Consider the following 14241-nt stretch of genomic DNA (forward strand, 5'->3'; position numbering starts at 1 on the left):
ATGACATGCCATGATTTATGGGATTAATTTCTTATGTTGAAATATTTCTGTGCTGCATTTTTTGTAATACATGAAGAGGCACGGAGACACATCAAGAGCCCAAGGAATTTTGTTTATAGACAGAATTAATGGACGTTTGCTACACCCAAGTTCACACGTTCCTTGATCCTCCCTTGAATTGGGTGTAACACAATTTCAAGACAACCGTTCAAAAACAGAATAATTATTTATTGTTCCAGAAGTACATTTCTCTTTTATACATATTTAATAAATGATACAGGATTGTACACATGTTCATTATTTTATTTTATTGTTTTTCTTTTAAGGTCTTTTCTCCATGCCCCCTCCCTCACCCCAAACACACACTCAAGAGAATTCTGCTACAGGACTGTTTGCGTTCTTCCTTTTTAAAATGCTGCATACAAAGAGGATGAACAGATAATTTAACAATTTTTATTGGTTTTTTTCCCCCTCTTAAATAAAAAAAAAAAATCGCCACATAATTAAAAGGAGAAAGGCGGGAAGGAAGTGGGAAGAGGAAAACATCTTGGAACATGCATCCATTCAGCTCAACATGCCATTGAGGGCGAGGGAGGAGCGACCATCCCGTCTTGCAAGGCACCTGGCGTCTGGTTTATATTTATTTTACACTTTAAAACACAGTTCCTCCGAAAGTGGGAGCCTCTTGCCTTGACACAGTGAAAAGGAGTGAGCTGAAGGGAAATTCCAAGCTTTGTGAGAAGGAGCTCAGAGGCCTTCTTCCATCTCTTATCCTGTCTTCCCAGGATCTATCAAACAAAGACAACGAAGGCGGACATGGATTCTGTTTAGCACAAATTGTAAGTTCTCCTTAGACAAGATCATCGGGCTTCTAGCAGGTGGTGGAGACCGCTGCCTTTCTCCCACGCCCTTTAGGGATGGAGGGACTACATCTGCTACCGTGCAGAAACCCTGACCCTTCAGCACCAGCCCGTACTTTTAAAGCTACTTAAAGAAGAGGGGGGGATTGTGGATCAAAGTGCAACTGTAGTCTTTTGCTTATCAAGACATAGTTATTCTGCTAGGCAAACATAAAAGCGTCATGATCTCAAGCCAAATACCGCATACATATATGCATTACCGTAGGCCCAAACTCTTTGATTTGCTTTAATTCGGAGGACTAGTCTATTTGGAAGAAGAAAGAGTAGGGGGGACGAAACATTCCTCCCTTAAGACTGTATAGGAACAGTTTTTTTCTCATGCAACATCACCATTTATGTGTAAAAGTTGATCAGGGCAGTGAAGCTGAAGAAGATATGCGGGAATATTTCCATGTTCAAATGTTCACAACGAGAATTATTCAGATTGTCATCCGGATAAAACTGATAACATTGATAATCTTTCAGTATAAGGAGAAAGTTTGTTTGACAGTAAACAGACAGGGAGGAAAATGTTTTAGGTGTTTTTTTTTTGTTTTTTTTTTTGGTGGAGTAAAAAGAAATTTTGCATTTCTCTTACAAAACAAAAGAGAACAAAAAAAAAAAAAAAGACACAGTAGGGTCCAATCTTGGGTTGCACATTAATGGAGACGTTTACTTCAATCTGGATCACCAATCATGGTGTCTTAAAATGGCTTGATTGTTTCCTTCTTTTGTTTAGCACACTATTATTGTGCAATAGTTTGAAAGAGATTTAAAAAAAAATGCTGAGCAGGCTGCTAGTGCTTCTTCAAGAGGCAGACACTGCAAAAGCTGGAAAAATATGTCCCCGATACAATTTCTTCATGAAATGCCCACCATTTATAATCTATATATTTTCATCCAAAAGAAAAAACGTTTGAATGAGACAATCTTTAAGCCCTTTGAAAAGACTTAGCATTCCACAGTGCCTGATTATTATTATTATTATTTTTTGACTGAACACATTACCCCTTCCCCAGTCAAGGTCTCTGTTTTAATGATTTAAAAACCCTCCACCCCCAGAAGACCTTCCAGCTTCCACTTGAAATGCTTTCTAATGAAAGAGGCAAGAGCTTGAAAAGATCTGCCACTTCTGTCAAAATACGGAGGTTCCTCTGACGATCAGTCTTTATCACCGATTTGTTGGACAGGTAGATGTACCTGTAAGGGATCCCGAAGTCTCTTAAGGTCCAATTCTGCCTAAAAATCAATAAAATGTAGACATAAGTACCATATTTCTCTCCATAATACTCTAGTACGTCAAACTCAATATCATTGAGGGATGCATCAGGGTTGTGTTTGACCTAAGGGGGCCGGGGTGGGCGTAGCCAGGGTGGGCATGGCCATCTTGACATCACTCGTGTTGAGGGCGCCTGTGCGGGCCCGAGCGCTCTGCCAGAAAAAATGGGCTCCCAAACTCCGTTTTCGGCTGCGATGGCATCCTGCAACCCTCTGCCAGCGAAAATGGTGTGGCCCTCCCGAACTCCATTTTCACTGGCAGAGGCACTATGGCCGGTCCTTTTGCTGTTTCTTGGGCGGCCCCACGGGCCAGATCTAAGCACCCTGCAGGCCTGATCTGGCCCGTGGCCCTTGAGTTTGACACCACTGCTCTAGTGTAATGCATTACAGTAGAGGTCCCCAACTCCTAGGCAGCGGACCAGCACCGGTCCACGGCCCGCCAGGAATCAGGCCACACATGTGAGAGAAGCCTCATTCGCACATGTGCGGGATGCAGGAAGCACATGAAACTACGTTCTCCTTATCCAAGGAAAAACTGCTCTCCACAAAACCGGTTCCTGAAGCCGAAAAGCTTGGGGTTAGCGGCATTACAGGTAATCTCATTCCAAGTCGACATACAGTATCCACATTCACAAAAGGTCACCATAAAAAAAAATCCAGGACTTTCCCATGAGGTAAACATTAAGTGTTGAATCCATCTTAGATTATATGTACAGATAGTCTTTGACTTACAACCATTAGTTTAGTAAACATTTGAAGTTAACTGAAAAAAAGTGATTTATGACTGTTTTCCACACTTACAACCATTGCAACATGGTCATGTGATCAAAATTTGGACGTGTGGCAACTGCTCTGTCTGACAATGCTGAAAAGATGACTTACAACCAATGCAGCATCCTGGGAGATCACATGACAATTATTATGTCACATGATCTCCATTTACGACCCTTTCAGGGGGATATCCAACAAGGAAAATCAGTGGGGAAACCAGATTCGCGTAACACTCATATGATTTGCTTAATGGCCACAGTAAAAGTTGTCAAATTGGACGTAACTTACTTAATAATCACATCATTTAATGATGGAAGTTCCAGTCCCAATTGTGGTCATTAGTCAAAAACTACCTGTAGTGCTTTATCTTTCCAATGTGCTGCAGGTTTAATCAACTTTCTTCTGGGCTGAAAACTATATTAACATTATAAAATCAGCTGTAAATAACAATGTCTTTTGGAATACAAATGGGAAAAACATGAGGAAAGCAGTTCAAAGAATTACTGAATTTTCAAGAACTAACATGGGACAATTTCCTACTTCCCCCCAATTTCTTCCAAGGATTAATTTTTATTACCTGAGCAATAGCATCCTTGAGTTGATTGTATTTTTCTAGATCAAAACGTGTCTTTTTGGCTCCTTTATGGAAAAATAGTAAGTACTGCCTGTCTCTAGCATCTGGATATACATATTCCTATTGAGTAAAAGAATAAATTAATTGAAACCTTAGACACGAACACTTATTTATCAATAACCAATTTGAAAGAACAAGAAACTCAACTCTGGGCTAATTTGTATCTGCATTAATTTAACATGGAATACCGACAAATTATATGCCACATGATGCTCGGCAGATCTGATTATCAACTGAATGGTGATAATATATTAAGTCTTTTTGATATATCATCTTACTTATGATTATTTGCAGGAATTGAGCAATGTAACAGACACTGTGTCATTTCAAATATGCAACCGAAAGCAATTGACAGCTTAGTCAATTTAATATTAATTTTGCTCCACAGTGGTTGAGTAATTTAAGCCACCTAGAGTTTGAGTAATATATTACAAATTACTATAATAAATAAACAAATGATTAAGTAGTTGGAGAACAGCAGGAGGGATATGAAACTCTGCCTGGGTACAATAATGCAGAGTAAGTTATTGTGGACAAGGGACAGGAAGGAGAACTATATGGTTATTTGATCTTTATTATTGCCGCCACTAGCTACTCCATAGATGGCCAATGATTTTGGTCTTAAAAGCCAAACAGGTTACGGGACTTGTAGATGCACATAGGCTAATTCATACCTATACATGCCATTTTGCACATCTTCATATTCAGCGATCCTGAATTGTGCCAAAATGGGGAAGACAAAAGCAAGCTTTCCATTAGCTTTCAAAGCCATCCTTTCTCTGGCACTCAGATCTTGATGGAAGGGGTATCTAGAGGTGCTATCAGAATGGCATATATGAGCCCACCTCCCCATTAGCTCTAAGAGAAGAGTGTTTACGCACTATGAAGTTATTACACTGCAAGTGGCTATCTAAAGTGTGAACATCTGTAAATTCAATTCTCAGTAGAGGGTTTGAACCCCTTAGAACAGGGGTGTCAAACTCGATTTCATCAAAGGCTGCATTAGGGTTGTGTTTGACTTGAGGGATGGGGTGGGTGTAGCCAGGGAGGCATAGTCAGCTTGATGTCACTCGTGTTGGGGGCGTCTGGGTTGGCCCAAGCGCTCTGCCAGGGAAAACTGGCTCCCGAGTTCTGTTTTCAGCCGCAACGGCCTCCTGCCACCCTCTGCTGGTGAAAACAGAGCTGGGGGGGAGCTCCAGTTTCACTGGCAGAGGGTGGCAGGAGGCCGTCGCAGCCAAAAATGGAAGTCTGGGAAGGCCGCATGCTCTGTTTTCTCTGGCAGAGGCACCGCAGGCTGATCCTTTGCTGTTTGTAGGGCGGTCCCAAGGGGCCAGATCTAACCACCCCATGGGCCGGATCCAGCCCCCGAGCCTTGAGTTTGATACCCCTGCCTTAAGAATAATACCTGGCTACCCACATCTGAAAAACCCCAGTAAGGATCAAATTGATCACATATTGCATCCTGATGGTCTATGAAAACTGAAAACAATACACAAGATGCAAACTGCGTAATAATAGAGCCTCCTTCCACACCCCCACCCCCAGAAAAGGTGTAAATAATATGTAATCTAGTACATGGTGACATGAAATAACATATGCCTGTATCCTTCTCTGAATTCTTAAGGAAAGGTGGACTGTATACAGATACTCCTTGACTTACAACCATTTATTTAGTGATCGAAGTTAAAACGGCACTAAACAATTGATTTATGACCATTTTTGACACATAGAACTGTTGTGGCATCCCGGTTGTCATGTGATCAAAATTCAGACACTGTTGTGGTCCGCCAGCAGCCTGCGGAGCTGGCAGTGGAGTCGGAGAGTGAGGAGGCTGGGGAGGAACATGGGCCAGTCCTGGAGTCTGGGGAAGGCTCGGATGAGGGCTCTGTGTTAGAGGCAGAGATGGGCCAGGGTCATCTGGGAGTTATGCGCAGACTCCGGAGCCTCCAGAGTCAGACATCAGAGAGGTAGAGGAACAGAAGGAGCCTGTTCCTAGTGCGCACATGTGCAGAGCTGCCAGAAGGCAAGAACGGTTAAAACAAAAGGGACAACTCGGGAGTAAGGCCTGGAGATGATTGGCCCCTCCCATAAGGCTTAAAAGAGGAGTAAAGGCACGTGGGCCCTTTGCAGGAAAACAACATTGTTAATTCTGTTCCCAGTCGGCATCTCTGTTTGATTCTGGACTCCGTGTGGCTTTGCCAAGTAGGTCTTTGGCAGCATGTAAAGGGAGATAAAGGTTGGTGATTATCCCGAAGGACTTCTCCCGAAGGACTTTTTGCAACTAATTGGGACTCAGCTGTGAATGAACGTAATTCACAGCTGTTGCAATAAAAGAGGTTTTTGGGACTACTGGTATGTTTTAATGACTCAAGAAGCCTAGGTCACAACAGACACTTGACAACTGGTTCATACTGATTTATTTTATTTTATTTATTTTATTTTAATTTGATTTATATGCCGCCCTTCTCCGGAGACTCAGGGCGGCTTACAATGCGCTAAGCAATAGCCTTCATCCTTTTGTATATTTATACAAAGTCAGCTTATTGCCCCCACAACTGGGTCCTCAATTTACCTACCTTAGAAAGGATGGAAGGCTGAGTCAACCTTGAGCCTGGCGAGATTCGAACCTGCAGTAATTGCAGGCAGCTGGTCTTAGTAACAGGGTGCTTTAGACCACTGTACTACCAAGGCTCTTGAATGATGACAGTTATAGGGTCATGTGATGTCATTTTGTGACCTTCTGACAAGGTGAGTCAATGGGGGAAGCCAGATTCACTTTAAAACCAATTTAACAACTGCACTGATTCAGTAATAATTGTGGCAGGAAAGGTCATGAAATGGGAGCAAAACTCATTTAACAACTGTCTTGTTGAGCAATGGAAATTTTGGATTCAACTGTGGTCGTAAGTTGAGGACTACCTGTATATCATTCTGATAGTGGTGGCACAATGGTTAGAATGCAGGGTTGCAGGCTAATTCTACCCACAGCCAGGAGTTCGATCCTGATCAGCTCAAGGTTTACTCAGCCTTTCATCCTTCCAAGGTCAGTGAAATGAGGACCCAGATTGTGGGGGGCAATATGCTGACTCCGTAAACCGCTTAAAGAGGGTTGTAAAGTACTGTGAAGCAGTATATAAGTAAGCGCTATTGCTATGTGCCATGAAATCAGTATAGGACTCTGACTTTCTGATTCTCTTAGCAGCAGGAAACCAATGATCAGTGGGACGCTCCTAGTAGTAGCAGAGTAAGAGGGAAATGTATGATGGGAACCAGAAGGCAGGCACCCCTACCATTAAGAGCAATAGCATTTAGACTTATATACCGCTTTGTAATGCTTTACAGCCCCCTCTAAGCAGTTTTACAGAGTCAGCATATTGCCCCCAACAATCTGGGTCCTCATTTTACCCACCTCGGAAGATGGAGGCTGAGTCAACCTTGAGTCTGGCGAGATTTGAACTGCCAAATTGTAGGCAGCCGATAGTCAGCAGAAGTGGCTTGCAGTACAGCACTCTAACCACCACCAAGGCTCATTAACGTGCATTCTACTGTGGTTAAGATACCAAATGCAAATCTAAATATATCCCTGTAATGTCTTGGAAAACATGGTTCCTCCCCTGCGTTTTTAAAAGATAACATAAGCAAGCCTACAAATTTAGACAAAAGTCTGAAAATGGCACTTAATAAGCTGAGAAGGATCCTCATGCATTCACCCTTTAGCTTCAGTGCATTCTTTACCTATGAAAGGAGTTTTTGAACTTGTGTGCAACAATATGAAAACCATACAGAACTCTCAAAGGGAATACAGGAGTCTGACTGCCAGAGAAAATTAGCTGAAATACAAAATCAGTACCTTAAAAACCAATTCACACATGTATATGTATTAAAGGTAAAGGTTCCCCTCGCACATATGTGCTAGTCGTTCCCGACTCTAGGGGGCGGTGCTCATCTCCGTTTCAAAGCCGAAGAGCCAGCACTGTCCGAAGACGTCTCCGTGGTCATGTGGCCGGCATGACTAAATGCCAAAGGTGCACAGAACACGGTTACCTTCCCACCAAAAGTGGTCCCTATTCTTCTATTTGTATTTTTAATGTGCTTTCGAACTGCTAAGTTGGCAGAAGCCGGGACAAGTAATGGGAGCTCACCCCATTACGCCGCACTAGGGATTCGAACCGCTGAACAGCCGACCTTTCAATCGACAAGCTCAGCGTTTTAGCCATTGAGCCACCACATCCCTGTATATGTATTAGAACTATTCAATGCTTTGAGTGATTCTTTTCTCTCCTAAAGGTTCAAGTAATTTCATAACTGATTTATGAAACAAATGTTCCCCCCACCCCATCTGCCCACTTCAAAGGGTGAAACAACTACATTATTTGCATTTTTTTTCTGCTTTGCAGCCTCTCTGGGTTTTGTTCTGCAGGACTAACTTTCTGAGAGGGTGCACCCTTAAGTGGAAGAGGAGACATTTTCAGCAGAATTTTGAAGGAGAAGATTTTGAGGAGGAGATGCAGTTCAACTTGAAGCATCACTTCAAACCTCTTCAAGTCAGCAGGATGAAAAACAGCTCCTCCTTATCCTTTTGCCCCAATATTTTCTGAGCAGGCAGCTTTCGTGATCTAAAACTGGAAGGCAGGTCTCTGAAGCTGTGTTAATTGACTTTTGGAAGTCAACTGTCATTGTCCTTCAGGCTTTTCTTGGCAAAGTGAATCACATCAGTTCCACAGTGCACATCTATGTCATGTTGCCCATAAATTAGAACAGAATAACAGAGTTGGAAGGGACCTTGAAGGTCTTCTAGTCCAACCCCCTGCTTAGGCAGGAAACCTTATACCGCTTCAGACAAATGGTTGTCCAATTTCTTCTTAAAAAATTCCAGAGTTGGAGAATTCACAACTTCTGGAGGCAAGTTGCTCCATTGATTAATTGCTCTAACTCTCAGGAAATATCTTGTTGGTTCTAGGTTTCTTCTCTCGATTAGTTTCCATCCGTTGCTTCTTGTCCTGCCCTCAGGTGCTTTGGATAATAGCTTGACTCCCTCTTCTTTGCGGCAGCCCCGGAGATATCGGAACACTGCTATCATGTCAATCCTAGTCCGTCTTTTCATTAAACTAGACATACCCAATTCCAGCAACTGTTCTTTATATGCTTTAGCCTCCAGCCCCCTAATTATCTTTGTTGCTCCTCTCTGCACTCTGTCTAGAGTCTCCACATCTTTTTTACATCATGGCAACCAAAACTGGATGCAATATTCCAAGTGTGGTCTTACCAAGGCATTATAAAGTGGTATTTACACGTCATGTGATCTTGGACTGAATTATGCAACCTCCTTTTTCCAAAATAAACACCGTTTTAATGCAAAGCCCATCTTACCTGACGCGTTACTACGAAGTATGCATACATTGCCATGGCACTGCCATATGTGATGAAGTAGGTGACTGGCTCCATAATGTCCCAAGAATATTCCCACCAGGTGAGCCGAGCCAAGATTCCAAACTGGGTTGCCATGTAAGCCAGCCCACCCCACAGTAGCCAGGTTGTCCTCCTCTCTGCTTTTCTGCAAAGTTCCATCCTGACCTGCAAAAGAAAATTGTCCAGGGCTAGTACAGTATTGAGCAGTGGCCTTTAATACAAGTTGAAACATAACCCAAGCACGTTGTCTAACCCAGTGTTCCCTCAACATGCTAGCTGGGGGATTCTGGGAGTTGAGGCCCACCATCTTAAAGTTGCTAAGATTGAGGGAATACTAGAAGTGTTTTTAATGTCAATATTTTTGATGGGAGACTAAATGACAGATTGTTCAAATCAGGGGTGAAATGCTCCCGGTTCGGACCGGATCGCCCGATCCGGTAGCGATGGCGGTGGGTGGTTCGGAGAACCAGTAGCAAAAATCCCTGGTCCTCCCCCTCCCCCATGCCCAGCTGAGCAATCATCAGAGGCTTTTTTAAAAAAAAATTAAAAGCATTTTTTCTACAACCTCTTTGGCTGAAAAAATGCTTTTAAAAATAAAAAAAAAAGCCTCTGACAATCGCACAGCTCAGTCGGGATCGTCAGAGGCTTTTAAAAGCGTTTTTTTTACAACCTCTTCGGCCAAAGAGGTTGTAGAAAAAATGCTTTTAAAAGCCTCTGACGATCGCAGCTGAGTTGCCTGATCGTCAGAGGTTTTTAAAAGCATTTTTTAAACAACCTCTTCAGCCAAAGAGTTGTAGAAAAAATGGTTTTAAAAGTTAAAAAAAAAACCCAACCAGTGACATTACTCCTCCACCAAGCCACGCCCACAGAACCGGTAGTAACAAATTTTACATTTCACCACTGGTTCAAATGCAGAATAACCCATTTCCCATTCTTTCTGAGTAGTTACCATGTGCTTCCAATGCTCTAATGAAGTCCTTGCTCTAATATCCCAGGTCCCACCTTCTCATTTTAAAGAAAATAGTTTGAAGTAAGATGGCCTCTCTTGCAAATTTTACAGAAAGAAGGGAAGGCTTACAGATAAACTCAAGGAGAGAGTACCTCATCATGTCCACAGAATGTTTACTTTCGGACTTTATTATGGCAAAAACATCACTAAATCCTTCATTTTGTCTCCTGTTGAAAATATGGATGTCTGACTAGACCAATGTTTCTCAGTCTTAGTGACAATTAAGATGAGTGGGCTTCAACTCCTAGAATTCCAGAACAGAAGTCTCTTCTCCAATAGTGGAACAGAATTTATCCCTCATTATAATCCCTCTTGGATCAGTCTCCTGGTAGGAATTAGAATTCTTCTCTTAATTGTAGTAAAAGGTATCAGCCAAAAGATTCTGGCTACTAGTTACAAACAGAAAGCTAACCCACTACTTGTTCTTGGTTTGGATTTCGCAATTCTACATGTCATAAGCTTTTTCATTTATTTGAAAGAACAGCCAATCCCAATTTCTTATTCCCTTTCCATGGTGCATTTATAACACTCTGGTGCACCAAACTTTGTCCAACAGCAGGAACTGTGATTTAACACAATTTTCAAAACAGGGATTTCAGATCCTGATGACTAAACAGCACCTTGTAGTGTTCTTCAACATTGGCAACTGTAAGATAGGTGGATTTCAACTTCCAGAACTTCCCAGCCAATTCTGGGAGTTGAAGTCCACCATCTTAAAAATTGCCGAGGTTGAAAAACATTAAAGACTGATGAACAAAGCCAATACACAAGAGGAGCTCATGTGTCTTTGCAGAGTGTTTTGAGAATTTTATACTAAGTTGTGGACAAATAAACCATGATTCAATTAACTAGGAAACAGTGCTTTATAACAAATCATGTTCCTCCTTCCCCCCTTTACTAGTTTTTTAAACAGAAATGCTCAGATCTAGACCCATTTATTAATAGATAAGCCTCAACGTGTTGCAGTCTGAAGAGTTAGCTCAAGAATATCTGACTGTTGTGGCCCGTCACAACAGACTCGGACAATGAGGAGGCTGGGGAGGAAGTTGGACCAGCTCTGGAGTCTGGGGAAGGCTCTGATGGATGCTCTGCATCGGACGCAGACATAGAGCTAGGGCCGTCCAACATTTCCCAGCCACCGGAAAGACAGCTACCTTTGGAGGCCGAGATAAGTAGGGAGGAAGAACAGCTGGGGACTGTTCCAAATGCGCATATGCGCAGAGCTGTTAGGAGAGGAGAACAACTGAGGACAAGGAGTCGACTCGGGAAGCAAGGCACATGTGGATGCTGAATGGCCCTTCCCTGGCTGGGGAATAAATAGAAGGAAAGGGGAATGGTGGCCGTAGGAGACAACAGTTCATAGTTCTGAAGATTTTGGCTCATCGTGTTTCGTGCCACAAAGACTGCTTGCCAGAACTTACTTTGCAGCCTTTCATCTGGGAGCTCGGCCTTGAAATTATCGCAAGGAACTGATAAGGTCTGTACTGCAGTGAACTCCTTGAAGGACTAATGCCTGGACTTTTCGGTAGGTGAATGCAATTAATTCACAAGAGGAAAATAAAGCGGGGTTTTTCGTGACAAGGAGTCTGTTTCTTGTTTCTGCTAAAGCTCGGTCAGAACACTGACAAGGAAATCACTTGTAAACGAACATTGGCTGGGTAAGGATCAGAAGACCTTTGTGGTTGTCTATTTTTCCTTTATATGATTTTTAAATCAATTCTTACAATACATACAGTAACAGATATTCCTTGGCCACTTAAAAATTAGTCCAAGAAATAAATTTACATATGAATTTCTTTTTACATATGGAAAAACCCTTTACAAAGAGAGTTGTCTGAAGCCATTAATGTACAATACAGGTTCTTTGTTCAGCTGTCAAGCTTCCTGAAACAAATCTCAGTGCCCTCACTTTTTCCATGGGTGCCAATTGCTGCTTGAGGTCTTCTAACCTCCCAATCAATTCCTTCTCCTTTTTCAGCTGGTGTTCTTCAATACACAGTGTGGTATAGAGCTGCTGAACTAAAGTCTTCACATCATTCAACGTGGTGGCATCTTCGTGGCTTAAGAGATCTAAAGAAGAACACAGATCTTTTAATATCCTTATTTTTCACAGTGTGATGGTACTGTGTATAATGTCCTACTGAAGGACTGAAATTTACAAAATTAAATAAAATAAGAGGATGGAATTAACTGGATTACTCAATGCGTTGCATGGCAACTCATGTTCTGAGAAGTTTTTAAACAATCAAACTCTGTTCCAGTTTAAGGTTGGCTTATATTCACTTCTCCCAAGATAATGTTCACCGCCCTGAGTCCTATTTGGAGAAGGGCGGTATAGAAATGGAAACAAACAAATAAATAAATAAATAAAAACTGATAAAACACTTCTAGACTGGATTGGCAAATTACAGAAAAAGGAAAGCCTAAAATTCCATTTAAAATTCAGTATCTAAAAGGTGACAATTGGGGCCATACTTTTAATGTTGCCTTTATTTTTTATTTGTTAAGCTAAAAGTCCATTCTACAGCAAATAAGTCACTTGAAAATGTTCATGTTTGGTATTTAACATTAAGTGGCTTTTGGACTCAATCAGTAAACAACGGGTAGATATTCTATTTTAGTTCATTTTATTTGTATCCCGTTTTTATTATTTTTACAAATAACTCAAGGCAGTGAATGTTGTGTTTGGATTATAGTCATTAACTGAGGCGAGGATGTCAACGTAACATCGGTTTATTTCAGGCAACAGCAAAACATTAGAACACTGAACTGTCAGTCTATCTGACAGTTCGCCTTTTTAAACTTGGCAAACAGAACAGCATTAACCAATCAGGAAACGAGTAACTCCCGCACTTAGCATAACCCTGTCCCAACCAATCAGGTGCAGGCATTTCCATCGCTATGGTAACACGCCGACACAACAGTGAACATATCCAAAAGCACCTTCTTTTTCCTAAACTCACGGTCTCCTGCTTTCCACCCTGGTGCCTTAACTATTAGACATGTGTGTGTGTGTTTGTGTAATATGGAATAGCATTACAAATACGAAATGCATGACTATGTGAAAATTGTACTCAAATGGGTTGGCAAATCAAAAAAGTACTTCAGATTCTTCACATTCCATTTCCCTCTTAATACTTTAAGGTTTATAAGGGTATATAAAGGAAGTTGAGTTTCATCCATTTACAAAACAATAGCAACATAAAACAGATAATGCATGAAAACATTAATGTCTTGTTTCATGTAATAATAAAAGTAGAACTTAAACCAAAATTATAATGCAGAGAACGGCCATGTCTGAAGATCATCAGGTGACCTCATTCTTGGTTCATATTGGGAGAAGTTTAAGTCTAGTAAAAGAAATGAAGGACTTCTACTAGAAGCAGCATTCTACTGAACTATGAATATAGAGCTTCTGCACCATCTGAATCAAACAAGAACTTCTGATATCAGAAAGAAAAACAACCATATATGAAGATGAGCTTAAAGACACAATGGACAGGACACACCATCCAGCATAAGAAATGTTTGAATGGGCACATATTCAAGCCATTACAAGTAGATTTTTCGCCCAGTTATGTATTTGATCTGAAGAGTCCCAAGAAAGCTAACGTGATAGGACTTTGATCCAGGCTAATATAGCTTAATTTACATTTTATATCCCAGGGGTGCAAGACAATTTATTTGAGCTTTCATGCTTTACATACATTTTACCGAAAATATATTATATCTTCATTTATGAAGCCCTAAACATCTGTTTAAGCCCCTCCAATGGTAAGGAATCCCAAAGATGCTTTTTCAAGAGGCAACTGAACTTTTTTGGTTTTCTCTGAAGACGTTTCGCTTCTCATCCAAGAAGCTTCTTCAGCTCTGAAGATAGAGCTTCAAGATGAAGAAGCTTCTTGGATGAGAAGCGAAACGTCTTCAAAGAAAAACAAGAAAGTCCAGTTGCCTCTTGAAAAAGCACCTTTGGGACAACCATGACCTGGATGACTAAGAATCTCCATAGATAATGGGTAAGGAGGTCTTCAAAAATCAGACATAATTGGAGAGAAAAAAATGGATAATGAAATCTATCTTTGGTTAAAAGATGAATCTTTGGGTAAATAACGAATGACAATCAAATTCAAGCCTGTTTTTATCTTTTGCCTTTACTGAAAATGTGGACCCTGACTGTTCATTTTGAAGAGAAAAATAACATGGAACAGTCTCCCCTAAAATGCAGTGGGTCCCGAACATTT

General features: G+C 41.3%; 1 protein-coding gene across 1 annotated transcript in view; it reads right to left on the reverse strand.

Annotated features, from left to right (window-relative positions):
- Positions 1-213: 213 nt before the first annotated feature.
- The window catches only part of MCU (mitochondrial calcium uniporter), a 127192-nt gene continuing 113164 nt past the window's right edge, over positions 214-14241 (reverse strand). The window contains exons 5-8 of the mRNA XM_070945710.1: positions 11910-12070; positions 8953-9156; positions 3526-3642; positions 214-2138 (exon numbers count right to left, since the gene is read on the reverse strand). Coding sequence (XP_070801811.1) covers positions 2061-2138; positions 3526-3642; positions 8953-9156; positions 11910-12070 — 560 coding nt within the window. The 3' untranslated portion in view covers positions 214-2060. The remainder of the gene's footprint in view (positions 2139-3525; positions 3643-8952; positions 9157-11909; positions 12071-14241) is intronic.

This window comes from Pituophis catenifer, unplaced genomic scaffold (genome assembly GCF_029215685.1).
Source record: "Pituophis catenifer annectens isolate HBS135680 unplaced genomic scaffold, rPitCat1.0.hap2 SCAF_6, whole genome shotgun sequence".
Taxonomy (NCBI): Eukaryota; Metazoa; Chordata; class Lepidosauria; order Squamata; family Colubridae; genus Pituophis; species Pituophis catenifer.